Source organism: Acomys minous (genome assembly GCF_964271855.1).
Source record: "Acomys minous genome assembly, chromosome: 7".
Classification (NCBI taxonomy): domain Eukaryota; kingdom Metazoa; phylum Chordata; class Mammalia; order Rodentia; family Muridae; genus Acomys; species Acomys minous.
The window spans coordinates 5,047,582-5,066,703 of NC_140488.1; the positions used below are offsets into that span (position 1 = coordinate 5,047,582).

Genomic DNA, 19,122 nt, shown 5'->3' on the forward strand with positions numbered 1-19,122 from the left:
CAGCACACCTTTCACCAGTCACTTCTGTCATTCTCTGCATCACAAAAAAGATCAGTAGGATGTCATGTGTTCAGTACAGCTGTGTTTCAAATTGGCTAGCCTAATCCATTTTGTTTTACATCTATGGCTACTTCATCTTCCAGAGGGACAAGCCAGAGCTCCTGGGGAATACTGTAGGGAGCAAATTGACTAATGTGGCTGTGGTGAGCGAGGCACAATCTCCATTCACAAGAGCAGGGCCACATCCCAAAATGGATGAGGATTTTACCTCCCAGACATTCCCCTCTGAAACATAAGGCCAAGAAAGATGGCATGAAGTCCCAACAGGGGTTTCCCAACACACAGACACCTGCAGGCAACCTTTCCCCAGGGCCTTCTAGTACACTGAAAAAGAGCAACATCCCTGTAAGTGCCCCCTGGCAACTGCCCACCTCAGGAGACAAGTGGCCTGAGCAGAGATGGCACATCTGATCATGGGACGGTTCCTCCATCGGATACTGGTAAGATCGAAGGGGCAGTGCCTGCACCAGGTAGCTCCACAGCATACCTCTGGTACGTGATGTCCATACCTCTGGTACGTGATGTCTATGTAGACTTGCCATTCCATCATGAAAGCTGACCTCTCAACCATATCCCTAAGAGAGGCCGCTTAGGAGGAAGAGGAGGAGTGAGAGGAAGTGGAGGAAGGGGAGGAAGAGGAGGAAGAGATGGACAAGGAGGAGCAATACACAGATAACACAAGTATAATCTGTGCACTGTTCAAAAACAAAACAAGCTCATGAAATCCCAGTGCACTAAAGACTGGGAAAAAGTCATCATTTTTTGAAAATAGGCCAGTTTCAGTTCTTATTACATTAAAACAAATCTCGTGGTGCTGAATAAACATCTTAAAGGTGAGCCCAGAGTCTCCGTGCTATGCTAGCTAACCCTTGCCAGTGTTCCAGAGGCTAAAGCTTCCACATCCTTGGGTCAGCCTTGCCCTTCCACGCACAGTAGCCACAGTTTTGTGCCCTCAGGAAACTGGGTGCAGAAGGCTATAGCTACTGACCTGGTGGTGTCTCCTCACACTGCTCAGGTATCTGGAAGCACGAGATTCCATTCTCCTGGGTCCCTGCCCTCTGCAGATGTTGTCAGGAAGTTTCTGAGCAGCAGCCCAGGGTCAGAGCAAAGCATCCCTTAGCCCTGTGTAAGCACACCTCAAACGATTGCCTGTCTGCTAAGAGATGAACACTACTGTACCCTGGGTTGCTAGAAGCAAGCCTTTCCTCACATCGCTTCGGGGTAGGAAATTGCCTGACACATGAGGAAGACAGACGCTAGAAACTTTGTAAAGGAACCTGCAAAGGCTTGCTACAAAATGTCCTCCACTTAAGATATTATTATTTTTTTTTTTTTTGCTTATTGAGATAGGGTTTCTCTTGGTAGCCTTGGCTGTCCTGGACTCCCGTTGTAGACCAGATTGGCCTGGGACTCACAAAGATCTGCCTGTCTTTGTCTCCAAGGTGCTGGGATTGCAGCTGTGTGCCATTTCACCTGGCCACCTAATACATGTTCGTCAACCTCAAGGAATCAGAGCTATATTTAGGATTTGTAAGATAAGAAATAGCTGGGTGAGAGCCAGCCTTCCTTGTTCGGGAAAACTCTCCACAGAGCTCTTGCACTGCAGAAGGATTGGGGGCTTTCCCTGTTCATCACACATTTGCCTGGGCATCAGTGTCGACTCAGTGCCTGGCCCTGGACTTGACACCTGGTCTCCTGGATGTTGTTCATACACTACATGGGTCTGGGCTGAAATAACAACATGAGGAAGCACACATGATGTGGGGGGCGGGGCACAGACACTAAGTGCTGTTTATCTGTGCAATCCACAGTGCAGCAGGAGATCTTTAGATCAGAGGGCATTTCCTTGCAGTTCTCCATTTCCCTAAATACTGAGATACTTGGGGCCATGTCAACAATGTTGGGGGCACCACAGGAGGGAGAGCCTCTTTACCATCCCCATCATGAGGGCATGACAGTCTGGATGGGTCTGGGAACAGCACGGAGTGGGCCATGTTCTGCAAACCAATGGTGGCTCAATGTTGCCTTGCCTTCAGAGTCTGCACTGGGAGAGGGAGCTGACAGGGCCTTTACTTAGCTGCCTTCTCAGCACCATTCCACCCCGGCTCCTCTGAGCCCTCAGTGGACACACCGTCCTCCCCAAGTGAGGAGAAGTCCATTTTGGAATATATCCTGCTCCTCTCTCCTAGGTATGGGCTTCTAGCATGGGCTTTGGGGTCTGAAACTTGGTTCTGGTGCCTCAGCTGCAGCCTGGTGAGTACCGATTGAGCTTCCAGCTCCACACAACCTTGTAGGCTGCTGAGAGTTCTGAGCACAGCAAACACAGCCTGATGATGAGAAACTGCGGATCTAAGGACAGAGACCTGCCCTCCTCGCACTTCTGGAAAGCTAAGAGGAGGCAGAATGCAGTTGGTCACACCATAACAATTAGATGGGGCGAGATTGTACATTTCTGGCCATGTGTCTCTGAGTCAGGGCTCCTAGAGACCTACCTTCTAGGAATCGGGGTCAGAACAAAAGGGCTAGTGGGCAGCAGATTTTTAGCAGACCCATTGTATCTAGCCTGAATCTGGAGTGACAGGAGCTAAGCTGTGAAGCTGCCTTTGGTCAGTGATCATTATCTCAGAGTCTTTGTGTTATTTATTGTCTTGAAGGTTTCTCAGAGCCTTTGCAAAAACCCAGTGCTCTGACCTGTCTGGCAACCCAGGAAATCTCATATGTCTGAAGTGATGGTTCTTTCATGATAGCCCCTAGATCAGATAGGAACTTTGGCTGTGTAGAAATTGACTTGCAAAAGATGCCTTTTCTTACTTCGAGACACGGTTTCTCTGTTTTAGGCCTGGTTGTCCTGGAACTCACTCTATAGACCAGGCAGGCATTGACCTCATAGAGTTCCACCTGCTTTGGCATCCCCCGAGTGAGTGCTGGTGTTAAGTGCAGTGGTACCTTTTTTATGTAACAATAAATGGTGATTTTAGGGCCAGGTGTCATGGTGCAAGCCTGTGATCTCAGAACTAAGGGAGCCAGAGGCAGGCAGATCTAGGTGAGTTTGAGGCAAGCCAGGTCTAAAATGTGGATCTACGACAGACAAGGGTACACAGAGGAAGCTTATCTTCGGAAAAAAGAAATAAAAAGGAAGAAGGAGAGAGAGAGAGAGAAAGAGAGAGAGAGAGAGAGAGAGAGAGACAGAGAGACAGAGACAGAGACAGAGACAGAGACAGAGACAGAGACAGAGACAGAGAGAAGAGAAAGAATCCTTATCTATGAAAGAAAATAAAGATTGCTTTACCCAAGTAAAATCTGATAATCACAAAGTAAGTCATTCAATGAGATCCCAGCAACCATGCTTAGTAATCCTTCCTGTGTGGTTTTTTTTTCCCCAACTCACTGACTTTTAAGCAGACATTTGTTATACTGAGGTAGCCAGGAAGCCAGCATGTGCTTTGTTGTGCTCATAGGCATCAGACAGAGCTATCTGCCCATTTTGCCTGACAGAAGGGAAGTGGTTCCTTTCGGTGAAGGGGAACTAGATGTCTTTGGACCTAACAGTCCAGAATTTGTTGAGCAAAATGGGAAGCATGGAATCTTCTGCAAATGCTTCTCAGCTGAATTTAGGGTTGGTACTGGAGGCAGTGACCTCAGAGTGAGTCAGCAGGCAGGACAATCAGAGCACTGACTTTCTCTATGCTGATGTCAACTCACACAGTTGTGACACCTGAATAGGGCAAGGGGACACTCCCTCCTCTGTGTTCCCTCAGGCATGGCCACTTCTGTTGGCAGGACCATGTGGGGGACTTTCTCTAGAAGCCTCCATCCTATCCAGTGAGTGCCTCTTCCCCTCCCCCACCCCAGACTCTCAAACTGCACAGACAGGCACAAGAGCACAAAACCCCAGGTTTGCATGTGCTGCCCTTAAGCAAAACAACTGCCGGGCATGTTGTTGAGAAGCAGCAGAGCATCAATGTCAGTGGAGTTTCAGGGCACACAGGCCATGTGACCTGGGCCTCCTCACTGAGCTCACAGCCTAATGGCAAGAAGGGGAGGGCCCAGGAGGAGCAGCACAGAGCTTGTTACCTGCTGCCTCCACACTCAGGAGGAAGGAGGAAGAGTGGGTGGCAGGAGGTGGGGCTGGCCTAGCACTGCTTGAGACCCTCCAGGAGGGAGGTCACAGCCACAAGAGGGCAAAGGGCACAAACTCTGCTCCAGAGTTTCCTTGTTTCCTTCCTTTCAGGTGGATTCCAAGGCTTTCAGACTTAGGGTCCCATTCTGGGCTGAACCTTGTGGTCACCAGGCAGCAAAGGCCTCCAGTTCACAGTGTCATGGCCATGCATTGAGGTTCAGGCCGAAAGAACCCCACACCAGGTGAGGGGATACACAGCACCACAGAGTACCATTGGTCAGGCCTGAGCCAGCTGCTCCTGTAAAACTGTTGAGGGAAGTTTTCAACCATCTACTCAGGTGCCTTTGTCCAGCCCGACACATCTATTCTTTTCTTTTTCATTTTGCTTTCCAACGTTACTTTTTTCTTTTTCTTTTTTTTTCCCAGAGACAGGGTCTCTCTGTGTATCCTTGGCTATCCTGGACTCACTTTTTAGACCAGGCTGGTCTTGAACTCAGTTCTCAGTCTGCCTCTTCCTCCTGAGTACTGAGATTTGAGGGTCGATCTTCTGCAGATATACAGTCTGTGAGATCACTGGAGCAGGCTGCCCTAACCATTAGGGACACTATTGGATCAGGCACATCCTGAGGACCTGGTAAAGAGGACAGTGGCAAGGGTCCATAACAGCAGGCCCAGAAAGAAGTCAAAAAGGTGTGTCAGGGGATGGCCCAGGGCTGAATGGAGGATGAGTCTGTGAGAAAACTTGGAAGTAAGGATAGGGTGCCCTGCAGAGAAAGGACTGGTGTTGGTCTTGTGGGTGGGGCTGTGACTGCTGAGGTCATAGTGGTGAGCTGGGCTCGTATCCTAGGGTGGAAGGGTGGGTGGATCTGGACCTAGTAAGTGTTAGAGAAGGAAACTTTGTGCCCTTGGGAACAGGTGCTGGCAGGGGAGGGGGAGGGGCGGTGTTCAGGAGTGCTAACAGCTGAGGCAGGGAGGTAGACAGACTGAGGCAGAGGTGTGAGGGCCAAGTTGGATGTGTTGGGCACACTAAATTACTAGGGAAGCAGGAAGTGGTGAGGTGTTGGGGGCGTGGCTATGGATCCTGCAGTGTGGAGGTAAGGGGCAGCCAGGGTGGGAGGCTAGGTGATCTCCTACAAAATTGGGCTGGGCTCTGGATCTTGACCTGAGAGGGGGCAAGGTCACCCTAAAAGCAGGATGGGGCAGTGTAGGTGTATACCAGTGTGAGGTTGTGAGAGCTGACTGAAGAGTGGTGGGCTGAGCTCTCTTGCTGATGCAGGGCTTGATTGAGGTAGTCTGGCCTTTAGCTCAGTGCTGGATTGTGTCAGTATAACTTTTGATACTTACTGCGTGTTGGTGGGACCCGCCGAAGGAGAAGAGGGTCCAAGGGCTGTTTCTTCTGTGGCATTTTTTGTGGGCTGGGCTTTGTGAGTGGTGAGATAAGTGAGCAAGGAATGCAGGGCACCAGGCCAAGGCTATGATGTGAGTGGTCACTTTCTGAGGAGGGGGCAGAAGGCTGAATCCTCACTTGACCTTCATTTGGCAGAGAACACCTGTAGCAGTGGGGCACTGTGACCTGCTGAGATAGAGTAGTGGGTGGGGGCTGTGGTTGCAAAGGTCAGGGAAGGGCAGTGGGTTTCAACCTTCCTAATGCTGTGACTCTTTAACAAAGCCCCTCATGTGTTTTGTTGCTATTTCACAACTGGAATTTTTCCACTGTTACAAATGGAACCTCAACATACATAGCTGGTGTGGGGGTCGCGACCCATGGGATGAGAACCCTGTCTGTAGGGGGGGTGTGAATCATTGTACATTCACAGGGAGAAGCTATGAGAGTCCTGAGTTAAAGAGTTATAGGTGCCGGTGGGGGGACAGACGCTGTCTCTGCTGCCTTTGCTTGTGCTGGAGGTGTTGTGAGTGGGGCTGTGATGACTTAGGTAGTAGTGGAAGGCGGGGCTTGATGCTTAGGTGCAGCTGAGGCTGATGATGTAGGCATAGTGGGCAGAGTTTGCAAGCCAAGGTAGGGGGGTTTGAGCAGTAACAGGTCTGCCTCCTGTCTGGCCAGCTGATGGACAAGATGAGGGCTGGGTGAAGTGTAAAGTGTTGGCAAAACTACTGAATGCAGTGGAGAAGAGGGAGCCTGTTTGTGTGGGCTGCAGCAACTCTTGTAGGTGGGGCTGTGAGTGCTTTCCTAGGTGGGCTGGATTTGGACTTTATATTCCCAGGAAGGGCCAATCGTCTTACCTATCTCTTTTTTGGGAGGAATATTAAGTGTTTATGAGCCCAGCTCTGGTTATCTAAAGTAGGCATATTTGGAGTTAATAACAATGTTATGGGCAAATATTGAGAGACTCTCTGAACAGATCACCCAAGAGCCCAGTCCAAATGCGGTGACAAGGTTGTGTTTATATTGCAGGTTGGAAACCAGGACACACCTCTAAAGCACTGATGCAGCAGGTGCAGGGCAGTGGCCTGGAGTCCCAATGGAGAGGGGTTTGTTATAGGTTTTAGACAAAGAATTGGGTTCTACAGTCTATGATTGGATGACATCTGGGCAGAAAAGCTGCAGGCAGAGAGTTACAAGACTTAGAGTTTCATGGTTGGGTAATAGGTGTAGGGGCCAGTTGGCCTACAGAAAAGATTGCCCTAAGCAGTCATGGGGGCTTTAGGAACTTTGGCCTGGCCTCTCCTAATTGGTTGTTACTATGCTCCAGACTCCCTGCAGACCAGCAGAGAGTATATTTGGAGTTTCCCAAGGTGAGTTGATTGTGCTGCCATGGGATATTTTTTGTGTTTAGGCTAGTTTGTGCTTGATCTGGAATCTGAGTTCAGCCCTAGGCTAGGATTAACACAAAATGGAGTTTCTTTTACCAAAGGCAGTTTGTTTGGTCCTTACAAATAAGATAGTTTAGACTGAGGGTTTTATTTTATATATTAACCCATTTGTGTGTGACTGCAGATGCAGGCAGATACCCTGAAGAGTGTATTCAGTATTTGTCATATAAGCCATTCAGTTGTAGAATAATATAGTTATCTGTATCCTAGATGGCATTAAATAGGAAACTATAAAAACCCAACATCAACAGGAACTCAGAAAATGCTAACATCAGGTTGTTTCAGTTTCCTTTAGGGATTTTTAACGATATTCATTATGACTACAAACCATGGCTCAGAGACCCTGAGTTCAATTTCCAGCAACTAACCATGTGGTTCACAACCATCTATAGTGACATCTGGTGCCCTCTTCTGGCTTGTAGGCACATATGCGGCCTAAATAATAAATACATCTTTAAAAAATTTTTTTTCTTTAAGATCCTAAAGTACAGCTTATGTTTTAGCCCTTTGAAGTCACATAGTGTCTTTTCTTGGGCTGTTTAGCTTTGCTTTCTATCTTTGTCCTAGTGTCAGATGATCTCCTGACCCAGGATAGGTATGTTGGAGGAAATTTTAAAACAAGCTTGCTTGGGTTGGGAGACAGAGTATCTAATCCAACTCCAGAGCCAGCTCTTTAATAGAGTAGTACAGCATGAAGCAATAGAATTTCAACCTATAGTAGTGAAAAGAGATGGGGAAGAATATGCCATTCTCACCACAGGAAAAGCCTACAAAGAGGGCATCCCAATTCAGAACACCTTTGAACAATATACAAGAGCACCCAGATTTATTTTTTTAAAAAATGAAAACCAAACCAGAACAAAGTTGCTACTAAAGCTAAAAGCATTGAACAGTGCAGACACCTCAATTGTGGGAGAATTCAGTGCCCCACTCTAACCAAAGGACAAATCACTGGGGCAGAAACAAAATAGAGAAAAAATGAAACCAACAGATGGAATAAATCCAAAGGACCCAATGTTTATCTACAGAACTTTTCACCCAAGCACAAAGAAATATTCTCTCTTCTTTGGGCCACATGGAAACTTCTTGAAAATTGGCAGTATGTAATCAGTCACAAAGCAAACTGTAACGTATACAAAAAAATTGAAATTACCCATTGTGCTTTCTCAGATCACCATGGATTAAGATGGATCTCAACAACAGAAATAACAAAAACCCTACACGATCATGGAAAATGAGCAACTCCCTACTCAGTGACAACTGGGCCAAGGAAGAAATGAGAAAGAAATTAGAGACTGTCTAAAGTTCAATGAAAATGAAGGCACAACATACCCAAGCTTATGGGACACAATGAAAGCAGTACTAAGAAGAAAGTTCTTAGCACTGAGTGCCTTCATACAGAAATTGGGGAGATTCCATACTAGCCAATTAACAGCTCCTCTGGAAGCTTCCACAACAAAAGAGGCTGACACACCCAAGAGGAGTTGATGGCTGCAAATAATCAAACTCAAGCTGAAGTCAACAAACTAGAAACAGAGGACAATACCAAGAGTGAACAGAAGCAAGGGGCCGTTTGTTAAGAAAGTCAAGAAGATAGACAAAAGACACACACTTAGCCAAACTAACTAAAAGGCAGAGAGAAAATATCCAAGTCAACAAAATCAGAACGGAAAAACAGAACATAACAACACACACTGGGGATAAAAAACCAAAGAAACATTAGGTCTTAATTCAATAACCCATAGTCTACAAAATTGGAAAATCTAAATGAAATGGACAATTTTCTTGGTAGATTCCACTTACCAAATTTAAATCAAGATGAGGAAAACAAGTTAAATATCTCTATAACCCTTAAGGAAAAGAAGCAGTCATTTAATATCTCCCAACCAGGGGGGAAAAAAGCCACAGGGCCAGATGATTTTAGCTCAGAATTCTACCAGACTTTCAAAGAAGAGCTAATACCAATACTCTTCAAACTATTGCACAAAATAGAAACAGAAGGAACATTGCCAAACTCACTCTATGGGGTCAGAGTCAATCTGGTACCTAGAATACACAAAGACCCATCAACGAAAAAGAATTTCAGGGCAATTTTCCTTATGAACGCTGATGAAAAATATACTCACAAATGGAGCCCAAGAACACATCAAAGATATCGTTTGCCATGACCAAGTAGGCTCCATCCCCGGCATGCACAGGTGGTTCAACATATAAAAATCCATCAATGTAATCTGTCCTATAAAAAATGGAAGGAAAAACAAAACATGATCATCTCATTAGATGCTAAAAATCATGTGACAAAATGCAACACCACTTCATGATAAAGGCCTTGGAGAGATCAGGGATAAAAGTTCTGATAAGCTGGAGCACTGACTACTTACTAATCAGTCCCAAGCCCAAGATTTTAATTTCCCTTTGGTGATATTCTGAATATAGACTTGAGAGTGCCTCTCATCATGCTAAAAACACCTCTGTCCAATCTGTATGCCAAGTCTTCTGGACTGAGAAAAGAATGTCCATGCTTTTACTGGGTCTCAAAGGCATAAGCCTACCCCAGCTGTCTTATAGACATAATTTTAACTTTTGTCCCTAGTCTGTATTTGTCTCAGCAGGTTTTTACCTGGCTAACAGACTCCATCCAGAGCTGCTGAGAGTAGGACCTGCTGGAAATTGCTGTAAACCAGTCTCGCAGATGTGACTACTCCTGTCTCTTCAGCTTGATTAGTTAAACAGATGCTTTTGGTAAGTGCCCCATTACCTAGTCTTTGACTACCTTTTCAGCCTTTCTAGGCCCCAATAATGTTACCAGGAAAAAAGTGACAGAAGAGAATGACTTTGCCCATTGTCCCACCTAATAGGCTGTTTGTGGTGTCCATGGAGACTGATATACAGTGTTTAAAAGACCACTTCATTCATCACTTGAATTTTCCGGTTTCTAACAGCCCACACGTTGCCGAAGCAGATAGATTATCCCCAGGTTGCAATAAAGAGCCAATGCTCTGCTTTCAAAGCACAATCCCCCTTTGGATGCTATGTTCCATGTCTCTAACATGGTCCGTGGTTCTAAAGGACTTTGTGCCTCTGGATGGACAACCTGAGGGGCCGGTTCAATTGTCCTGGGTGTGCCCACCTGGTCAGGGTTGATATCCTGAGATCCCCTCATTAAACCCCATCCTATTATAATGTCTACAAAAAAGAAAAAAAAAGACTCAACTAGACCTTTGGCTGTTAGCCACAGCTCTGGACCTCGTGATCATCTATGGGACTTTTAGAGAGGAAAAACAACTGTAACATCTTTGGAATCAGTGCTTATGTTAGCCCTCCACATATATTATTTACTTGGAAAGTCCCTCTGCTCCAAAAAGTAGGGAATGATTCCAGATTATTTGTATCACCTGTTTCTCTCTAATTTTACAGATTTCCCATCCAAACCAGCCAAAGACGCATTGTACAAGTTACAGCATTTAATCTGCTTTACAACCCTCCACCTCCATTCAATATTATGAGTACAGTGTGTGTACTGATAATTCTTTTCACAATACTAGAAGGTATTAGTTGGTTGGAGGACATAAGAGTCTCTTGGATATTCAGACACCGGTAAACTCTTCTGGACTTTAAAAATAAATAATAATTAAAAAGGAGAGAACTTCTGAGGCCTGGCCTGATCAACCAAGGCTTTCCCTGAGGGCCTGACCTATGGACAAGGAACTACTTCCTTCTCAAAATTAGCATCGTGTTTGGCAGAGCCAGTAATAGCCTGGGGCCAGGCCTTGGGAGCTTTCCACCCACAAGCACTGAAGTATGGGGAAGGAAGGAATGTAGCTCAGTCTCTAAAACCAGAATTATGCATAGTAGAGCTGGTAATGGCTAGGGGTCAGGGCATTGGGGGAGCTATTGCTTCACATCCTGTGATCTGAACTCTTCCAATCACATGGAGCTGTGATTACCAGAACCAAGGCCACTAGGTGCTCAGTCTATAATGCTCTGGAGGTGCCCTGTGTTTCCCCTGTGATTCCCCTGTGTAACTTTGAACAGCTTCCTGCTGACTGTGTCCCACTGTATGATAACATCTGCTGACTTTGTCCCATCTCTCCACTGGAATTGGTGTATAAGATGTAGTACTTCTTATAAACCTGCTTGGCCTAAGACAAAGATGTAGCAAGATTTTTGGTGTCTTAAAAAACCCAGTTATGGTATGTGAACATCTTTTGGGTTTAATCCCAGGCTTGGGATGCAGCTGCTTCAGATTGTCCACAGCAGCAGACTATTTGCCTCCTGTGTGCTTGCAGGGCTGCAGTTGTTCCAGCTGAAGATAGTTTAATTCGGGGGACTCTAGAGAGGGGATAAAAAGACCAGAGCCTCAATAGAGCAGGCCTGGCTCTTAGGGTCCCTGGGTGGGCTCAGCCTTGTGGTCACCTGGCAGCACAGCCTCCAGCTCACAGTGTACTGGCCACACATCCAGGTTCAGGCCAAAAGATCCCCACCTCAGGTGAGGGGATGCTCAGCACCACAGAGTACCATTGGTCAGGCCTGCCTGAGCTGCTCCTGTAAAACTGTTGAGGGAAGTTTACAATCATCCACTCAGGTGCCTTTGCCCAGCCCCTGACACATCTTTTCTTTTTCTTTTTCTCTTTTTTCTTTTCTTTTGTTTTTCTTTTTTTGTCCCCAGAGACAGGGTCCCTCTCTGTAGTCTTGGCTATCCTGGACTCACTTTGTAGACCTGGCTGGATTTGAACTCACAGTTCTCATCCTGCTGCTGCCTCCTGAGTGCTGGGATTAAAGGCTTGGTCTTCTGCAGACATTCAGTCTGTGAGATCACTGCAACAGGGTGCTCTAAACATTAGGGACTCTATTGGATCAGGCTCATCGTGAGGACCTCTAAAGAGGGCAGGGGCAAGTGTCCATAACAGCTGGCCTAGAAAGAAGTCAAAAAGGAGTGTCAGAAGTTGGGCCAGGGCTGAATGGAGAATGAGTCTTTGAGAAAACTTTGAAGTAAAGATAGGGTGCCCTGCAGCAGGAGGACTGGTGATGGTCTTGTGGGTGGGGCTGTGACTGCTGAGGTCAATAGTGGTGGGTGGGGCTTGTATGCTAGGGTGGAAGGCTGGGTGGATCTGGACCTAGTAAGAGCTAGAGAAGGAAACTTTGTGCACTGTGGAATCCCTTGGGAACAGATGCAGGCCAAGATGGGGGAGGGGCGGTGTTCAGGAGTGCTTAGAGCTGAGGCAGGGAGGTAGACAGACTCAGGCAGGGGTGTGAGAGCAGACCTGGGTGTGCAGGGCCCCCCTGATTACTAGGGAAGCAGGAAGTGGTGAGGTGTTGGGGGCGTTGCTATGGATCCTGCAGTGTGGAGTTAAGGAGCTGCCAGGCTGGGAGGCTAGGAGATCCCATATAAAATATAGCTGGGCTCTGGATGTTGACCTGAGAGGACACACAGTCACCCTTAGAGCAGGATGGGGCTGTGTAGGTGTATACTAGTGTGGAGTTGTGAGAGCTGACTGAAGAGTGGTGGACTGAGCTCTCTTGCTAATGCAGGACTTGATTGAGGTCTGGCCTTTCACTGATTGCTGGATTGTGTCAGTATAACTTTTGGTCCCTACTTCATGTTGCCCAGAACCGCTGAAGGAGAAGGTGGCCCAGGTCTGTTTCTACTGCGGCAGTTGTTGTGGGCTGGGCTGTGTGAGTGGTGAGATAAGTGAGCAGGGAATGCAGAGCACCAGGCCAAGGCTATGATGTGAGTGGTCACTTTCTGAGGAGGGGGCAGAAGGCTGAATCCTCCCTTGACCTTCATTTGGCAGAGAACACCTGTAGCAGTGGGGCACTGTGACCTGCTGAGATAGAGTAGTGGGTGGGGGCTGTGGTTGCAAAGGTCAGGGAAGGGCAGTGGGTTTCAACCTTCCTAATGCTGTGACTCTTTAACACAGCCCCTCATGTGTTTCCTTGCTATTTCACAACTGGAATTTTGCCACTTTTAGGGATGGAACCAAATTACAATATAAATAGCTGGTGTGGGGGTCTTGACCCACGGGTGGAGAACCTTGTCTTTGGGGGGAAGTATTGCATATTCTCAGGGAGAAGCTGTGAGTGTTGAGCTAAGGAGCTGTAGATGTGTTTCTGCTGGGCCGTGACAGAAGCTTTCTCTGCTGGGGTAGCTTGTGCAGCAGGTGCTGTGAGTGGGGCTGTGATGACTTAGGTAGTAGTGGTAGGCAGGGCTTGATGCTAAGGTGCAGCTGAGGCTGATGAAGTAGGCATAGTGGGCAGAGCTTGCAAGCCAAGGTATGAGCTTTGAGCAGTGACAGGTCTGCCTCCTGTCTTGCCAGTTGATGGACACATTGAGGACTGGGTGAAGTGTAAAGTACTGGCAAAACTACTGAATGTAGTGGAGAAGAGGGAGCCTGTTTGTGTGTGCTGCAGCAACTCTTGTTGGCGGGGCTGTGAGTACTTTCCTAGGTAGGCTGGATTTGGACAGGATATTCCCAGGAAGGGCCAATTGTCTTACCTATCTCCTTTTTGGAAGGAATATTAAGTGTTCACGAGTCCAGCTCTGGTTATCTTAAGTAGGCATTTAACAATGTTATGCCCAAATTTTGAGAGAATCTCTGAACAAACCACCCAAGAGCGGTGTCCAAATCAGTGGCAAGGATGTCTTTATATTGCAGGTTCTAACCCAGGACACACCTCCAATGCGTTGATGCAGCAGGTGCAGGGAAGTGGCCTGGAGTCTCAACTGAGAGGGTTTATTAAATATAGGTTTTAGACAAGGAAATGGGTTTTACAGTATATGATTGGATGACATCTGGGCAGAAAAGCTGCAAGCAGAGAGTTACAAGACTTAGAGTTTCAGGGTTGGGTATTAGATGTAGTTCAAGTTGGCCTACAGAAAAAATTGGCTGAGGCAGTCATGGGGGCATAAGGAACTTGGGCCTGGCCTTTCCCAATTGGTTCTTGCTATGTGCCAGACCCCCTGCTACTCAGCTTCACCAGCAGAGAGTATATTTGGACTTTCCCAAGGTGAGCTGATTGTGTTGTCAGCAAATATTTTTTTTTTCTGTTTAGGCTAGTGTGTGCTTAGTCTGGAATCTGGGTACAGCTTTCGGATAAGTTGAACACAAAATGGAGTTTCCTTTGCAAAATGGAGTCTCTTTTTCAAAAGGGAGTTTGTTTGGTCCTTACAAACAAGATAGTTTTGACTGAGGGTTTTATTTTATATTTTAACCCATTTGTGTGTGTCTACAGATGCAGGCAGATAGCCTAAAAAGCGTATTCAGTATTTGTCATATAAGACATTCAGTTGTAGAATAATATAATTATTCCTTTCCTAGATGGCCTTAAACAGAAAAGTATAAAAACCCAACATCTGCAGGAACTCAGAAAATGCTAACATCAGGTTGTTTCAGTTTTCTTTAGGGATTTTTAATGATATTCAATATGACTACAAACCATGGCTCAGAGACCCTGAGTTCAATTTCCAACAACTAACCATGTGCTTCAGAACCATCTATAGTGACATCTGGTGCCCTCTTCTGGCGTGCAGGCACACATGCTGTCTAAATAATAAATACATGACAAAGCAGGTAGCCTGAGCAATTCAACATCAAAGACTGCTTTAGCTACTATTTCCTCAAGCAATTGCATGCCTGTTGACTTTAAAAAGGGCTAGTCCCAAGGATCAATCCAAAAAAGACTGGACAAAACGATACCGCTAGCTTTTGCAGCGCTTGGCCAACATCTTATTTTTCTATGGTTACCCAAAAGATGTTTTCCCCCAAACAGCAAAAAGTAATTTTAAGAGAACGATTTCCCCATTCCCAATATGTGGGGTGGTGGTTTTTGGTGGGTTATCGATGTCCATTTTTGCCTAGGGGGGTTAGTTGTAAGTTAATAAAAGTTTCATTTAAGGATTTCTTCTATCATTCTTTCTCCCTTATTTTTCTATCTTATCTAACATTAGGGAATAAAGGGTGAAGAAGGGGCAATATAAGGAAAGAATATAAGGTAGGGTATAGATTTATAGAATAAAAAGTAGATTATTGAATCTGCTGGCCTCAAATAATTTATATTGGTATTCAAATATTTCATATTGGTATTGTAGATTGACAGGAATTTAAGTTTTTTCTTTTTCAACATTTGCTTTATGTATTGTATATGGTATGTTAATGGAAACTTAAATTGTATATTGTACACTGGTAGAAACTTAAGATCATTTTTTTTGACATTTATGTAATGTTTTATACATGTACAACTTATTTGAACAGGTGAAATACAACTGTTACAACTTGCTCAGTACGGTCAGAGATAGAAATTGTTAGTTGGTCACTTATAAATCTGACTAGATAATAAATTACTTAATTATAGAATAAGCTTTATTAAGTTTTTTGTATATGTTTCCAAAGGAATAGGTTGATGACGGATAGAATAGATAGATAGATGGTCTTCAAACACTTCAGAGATCCAAAGAAAATGGCATTTAATAATAAAGGGCTTTTATGACAGAGAGACACATCTGTTCCTGGCAGCACCTCGAGTATAATCACGCAGCCATCAAGAAAAGATAGTGGCAGACAGCCACTGGTCTGAAGAACTTTGCTTATCTCTACAGCTGATGACAGAATGACTGTCCACTATGATCAAGCCTGAAACTGAGAAATTAGCTGCCCAGCTTTGCAGGGATTACGTGGGCCAATCCTTCAGGATTCCTGCTTCAGAGCAGTCTGTGAGATGCTTTGGACTGGCTAGCTTAAGGCTCGGGTGCCCCAACAATGGAGAGGAACTTGTGAAAGTACAGAAGCAGTCTTTAAGATGCCTTGGGCTGGCTGGCTGAAGGCTGGGATGCCCCAACAATGAAGAGGAACTTGTGACTGTCCAGACACTCAGCTCTCTGTCCTGTTAATACTTTTGGAAGTTGCTTGCCTGCACTTCCTTCATATTAAACAGTTTTTCCTTCTGGAATCTCTTATGGGTTGAAGACTAGATAGTAACAGTAGTAATATAAGTTTAGTGTGAAAAATGTAGATATTAGGATAAGAATCAGTAGCATAGGATAGATAGTTGAATAATTTCTTAAAATTTTTAACTACAAACAAACTGACTGTTCCTTGTAAATGTGACTTACTGGATAATTCTTATTTTGTTGTATATAACTTATTTTATTTAATAGAAAGGGGAGATGAAGGAGAGATAAACATGTTTTTGTTTAGATCACAAGTTGAGGATGAGAAAAAGACTTGTGAGAGAGCAGATAATGTTTATCCCCTTAGGAGTCAAATCACCATGTGGGGGAGATTGGTTATTAACCAGCTGAAAAACACGCTTGAACAAATTCTGAGAAGAGGTATATATGTGAGCCCAAAATAAGAGGTGGATCCTTTGGAGACTTGGGGATAATTTCGGCTATTCATTCCTGTGCCTCAAGGTGCTCCTAGAGAGAACTGCTGGAGGGAAGGCTTCGGGGCTCTGGGCTCCATTTGAGGCTATGGGTTCTGGTTGCTCCAGGTTCCTGCAGAAGAAATCCTGCTGATTATGCCAGGATAACCATTCCTCAGATCTGATATCTTTATGGTTTCATTATTGTATTTTTAAAACTCTTTTTCCTATTATTTAGGTTAGTCGGGTTATCAGTGAGGTACTCTCGGTCAATAAGTTCATAATAAAATCTATTTGCTAAGAACATTGAGCCTACAGGGAAGAGTCAGGCAGATATCTTGGTGACTGAGAGAAGAACATACAGTGACTAGAGGAGGGAACCAAGGGAGAAGACCCAATTGGGCCAGGAAAATAGAAGGAAAGATGCAATCAATTAGGAGGGTCTGATCTCCCAGCATGCTCATCCTTTCACAGGATCAGTGCTTGCTCTGTGCCTTCAAAGGAGCACGGGGAAGGGGGGGTAGGGGAGGAGCTGAAGTTTGACTTAGAGATGACTAACATGTGTTTCTTCGCCTGTTCCTTGTTTTTAGGATCCTGGAGAGCTTCAGAAAACAGATGAAGTCCCTGCTGTCAGTCAACTGTCTTAACCTTACCTTGTAAACCCAGGAGTCAACAAAGGGATTCATAGATGATCCAGGTAAAAAGTCAAAGTATTGTCTTGATTCTCCACCCTAAATCCCAGATGGACATGGCTAGACACTGGTCATTGGCAGGTGACACATGTGGAATAAAAAATCAGCCCTAAACCAGAAAACCAAACCACTTTTCTCAAGGCATTTACTGTGCACAAGTACCCTCCTTACATTGGCTTGCCTAGCAGACGGCATACCCAATGCCTAGGGTTTAAATCATCCCATGATACCAGCCCTCTCCTAAAACCTAGAGGTTGTTTCCTTGCTGAAGTCCTACCCCACTCCCAGTCAGGTGAATTTCCAGCTCCTCTTCCACCTACCTTCCCCACAGGCTGGAACTTGGGTTACACAAACACTTGAATTCGCTATTCTAAATACTGCAATTTGCCTGTCCTGTCTGCTGACCTCGGCCTCTCTGTATTTGACATGGTTTGATTCTGTAGGGTTGTGGGTTTTGTTTCATCACCAAGGTGACTATGTGGTTAATTACCCTTTGACTTTTGGGGTCAAGGCCTCCATCTGGGCAGGAAACATCAGTGACTCCAGAAATTTCACCCATTCACCACCCCCATGTCTCTGCAGTGTCAGGACTTGTGTGTGCCATGGAGGAATGCCCAGAGGCTAACTGGAGCCACCAAGTTGTTGGTAGTGTATTGAGCAGTCTCATCCACCAAGTTTCATTAGCTCCCTGGTTTCATCAGACTGCAGCTAAGCCAGGGACCAGATCTACTGGTAGAAGGGTCTCACTCCAAGGACTAAGCCTAAACCCATTTACTGGTTAAGGTTCATAAGCTTAGGATGAGTTTACACTTGAGGCAGAAAGACAGAGCAGAGGTGGAATGCTGTCTTGCCTGATCATCTTAGCTTCTGTGCAGGGCTACATGCCAGTCTTTATTTCCCACACGCTCATGTCTCAAGTAACTGATTTTCTTTGGGCAACATTTTCCTAGTGTTGACTAAGCACCAGGGTCACAAGCCTTGAATATTTGTGGAAAGCCAGTTGAGTTGTGCAAGGCCCTCACTTCTGGGAGTAGTAGGAACATCTAAGACCTGAGCCAACCTCTACCCATCCTGGGAGCAGTTTAAAAGAGCACTGATGCATTTATGGCAGGTGCTGAACAAAGTCAAGAATGGTCTAGGAGAGCCAGGGGTTCTTCCCACTGGGGCACTTCCCACCTGGGGCTCTTCCCATCTGGGGTTCTTCCCACCTGGGGCTCTTCCCACCTGGGACTCTTCCCATGTGGGGCTTTTCCCACCTGGGGCCCTTTCCTCATGGAGCCCCTTCCACTTGGGGCCCTTTCCATCTGGGGTTCTTCCCACCTGCGGCTCTTCCCACGTGGAGCCCTTTCCACCTGCATTGTGGGCAAAGATGCAGAGACAAAAGAGAACTTTGTGCTGCTTATGATATTGGCGATGCACGAGGGCAGAAAGTTGCAGAACCTTTGTATCATACCCAATGGTTCACCAAAGCTGAAGGCAGAGTGCATGCTGAGAGGAAAGAAACAACTACAGAGGGAAGGAAAAGATAGGACCAATAAGGGGGGACTGGGATTGCATTGCATAACAATAGATGATCATGCAGCAGAGCCTTGCTTACTGTTCCTGCTGAAAAGCCTAATCATTTAACATCCCCTGTGGCATAGTTAATGGAAACCTAGCTCTGAATCTGAGAGTTGATTTTTAATTTGGTGTTTGAGAATGAATAACATGTACTTTGATCAGTCTGTCCTTCTCCCTCTCCCCTAACTCCACACATAAGTTTTCCTACCACCACTCTCTGCCCACTGAATCTCTTCAGTGCAGCCAGTATGTGCACGGGTGTGGAGTCATTCACTGGGACACAGACAGCCCATGAGAGAGTCTATATTGCCAGAAAAACAACCCTCAATCTCCTTCTCCCAGCAGCCATTTGTTGTCACTGATGACCCGAGCTTGAGGTTAAAGTGTTGGGGCCACTCCATGGTGATGTGTAATTTGGGTGGCAAGAGTAGTCCTAGGTCAGTTAGTGCAAGGTAAGGCTTCTGGCCACACACATTAATCCTTCATCAAGCGAGCAGG

General features: G+C 45.7%; 1 protein-coding gene and 1 long non-coding RNA gene across 3 annotated transcripts in view; one reads left to right on the plus strand and one right to left on the minus strand.

The window, feature by feature from the left end:
• The window catches only part of LOC311601317 (uncharacterized protein), a 318,508-nt gene that overhangs the window by 289,819 nt on the left and 9,567 nt on the right, over positions 1–19,122 (minus strand). The window contains exon 4 of one of the 2 annotated variants that reach the window (XM_084788721.1): positions 16,389–16,505. The exons of the other annotated variant lie outside the window; for it this stretch is intronic. Within the exon in view, the coding sequence (XP_084644847.1) occupies positions 16,480–16,505 (26 nt within the window). The 3' untranslated portion in view covers positions 16,389–16,479. Of the gene's footprint in view, positions 1–16,388; positions 16,506–19,122 lie in introns of those variants that run through there. 2 annotated transcript variants of the gene reach the window in all.
• LOC311601344 lies at positions 16,383–19,056 on the plus strand. The gene is made up of 3 exons (XR_014780536.1): positions 16,383–16,421; positions 16,963–17,069; positions 18,015–19,056. It is a non-coding gene; the product is annotated as an uncharacterized lncRNA (long non-coding RNA).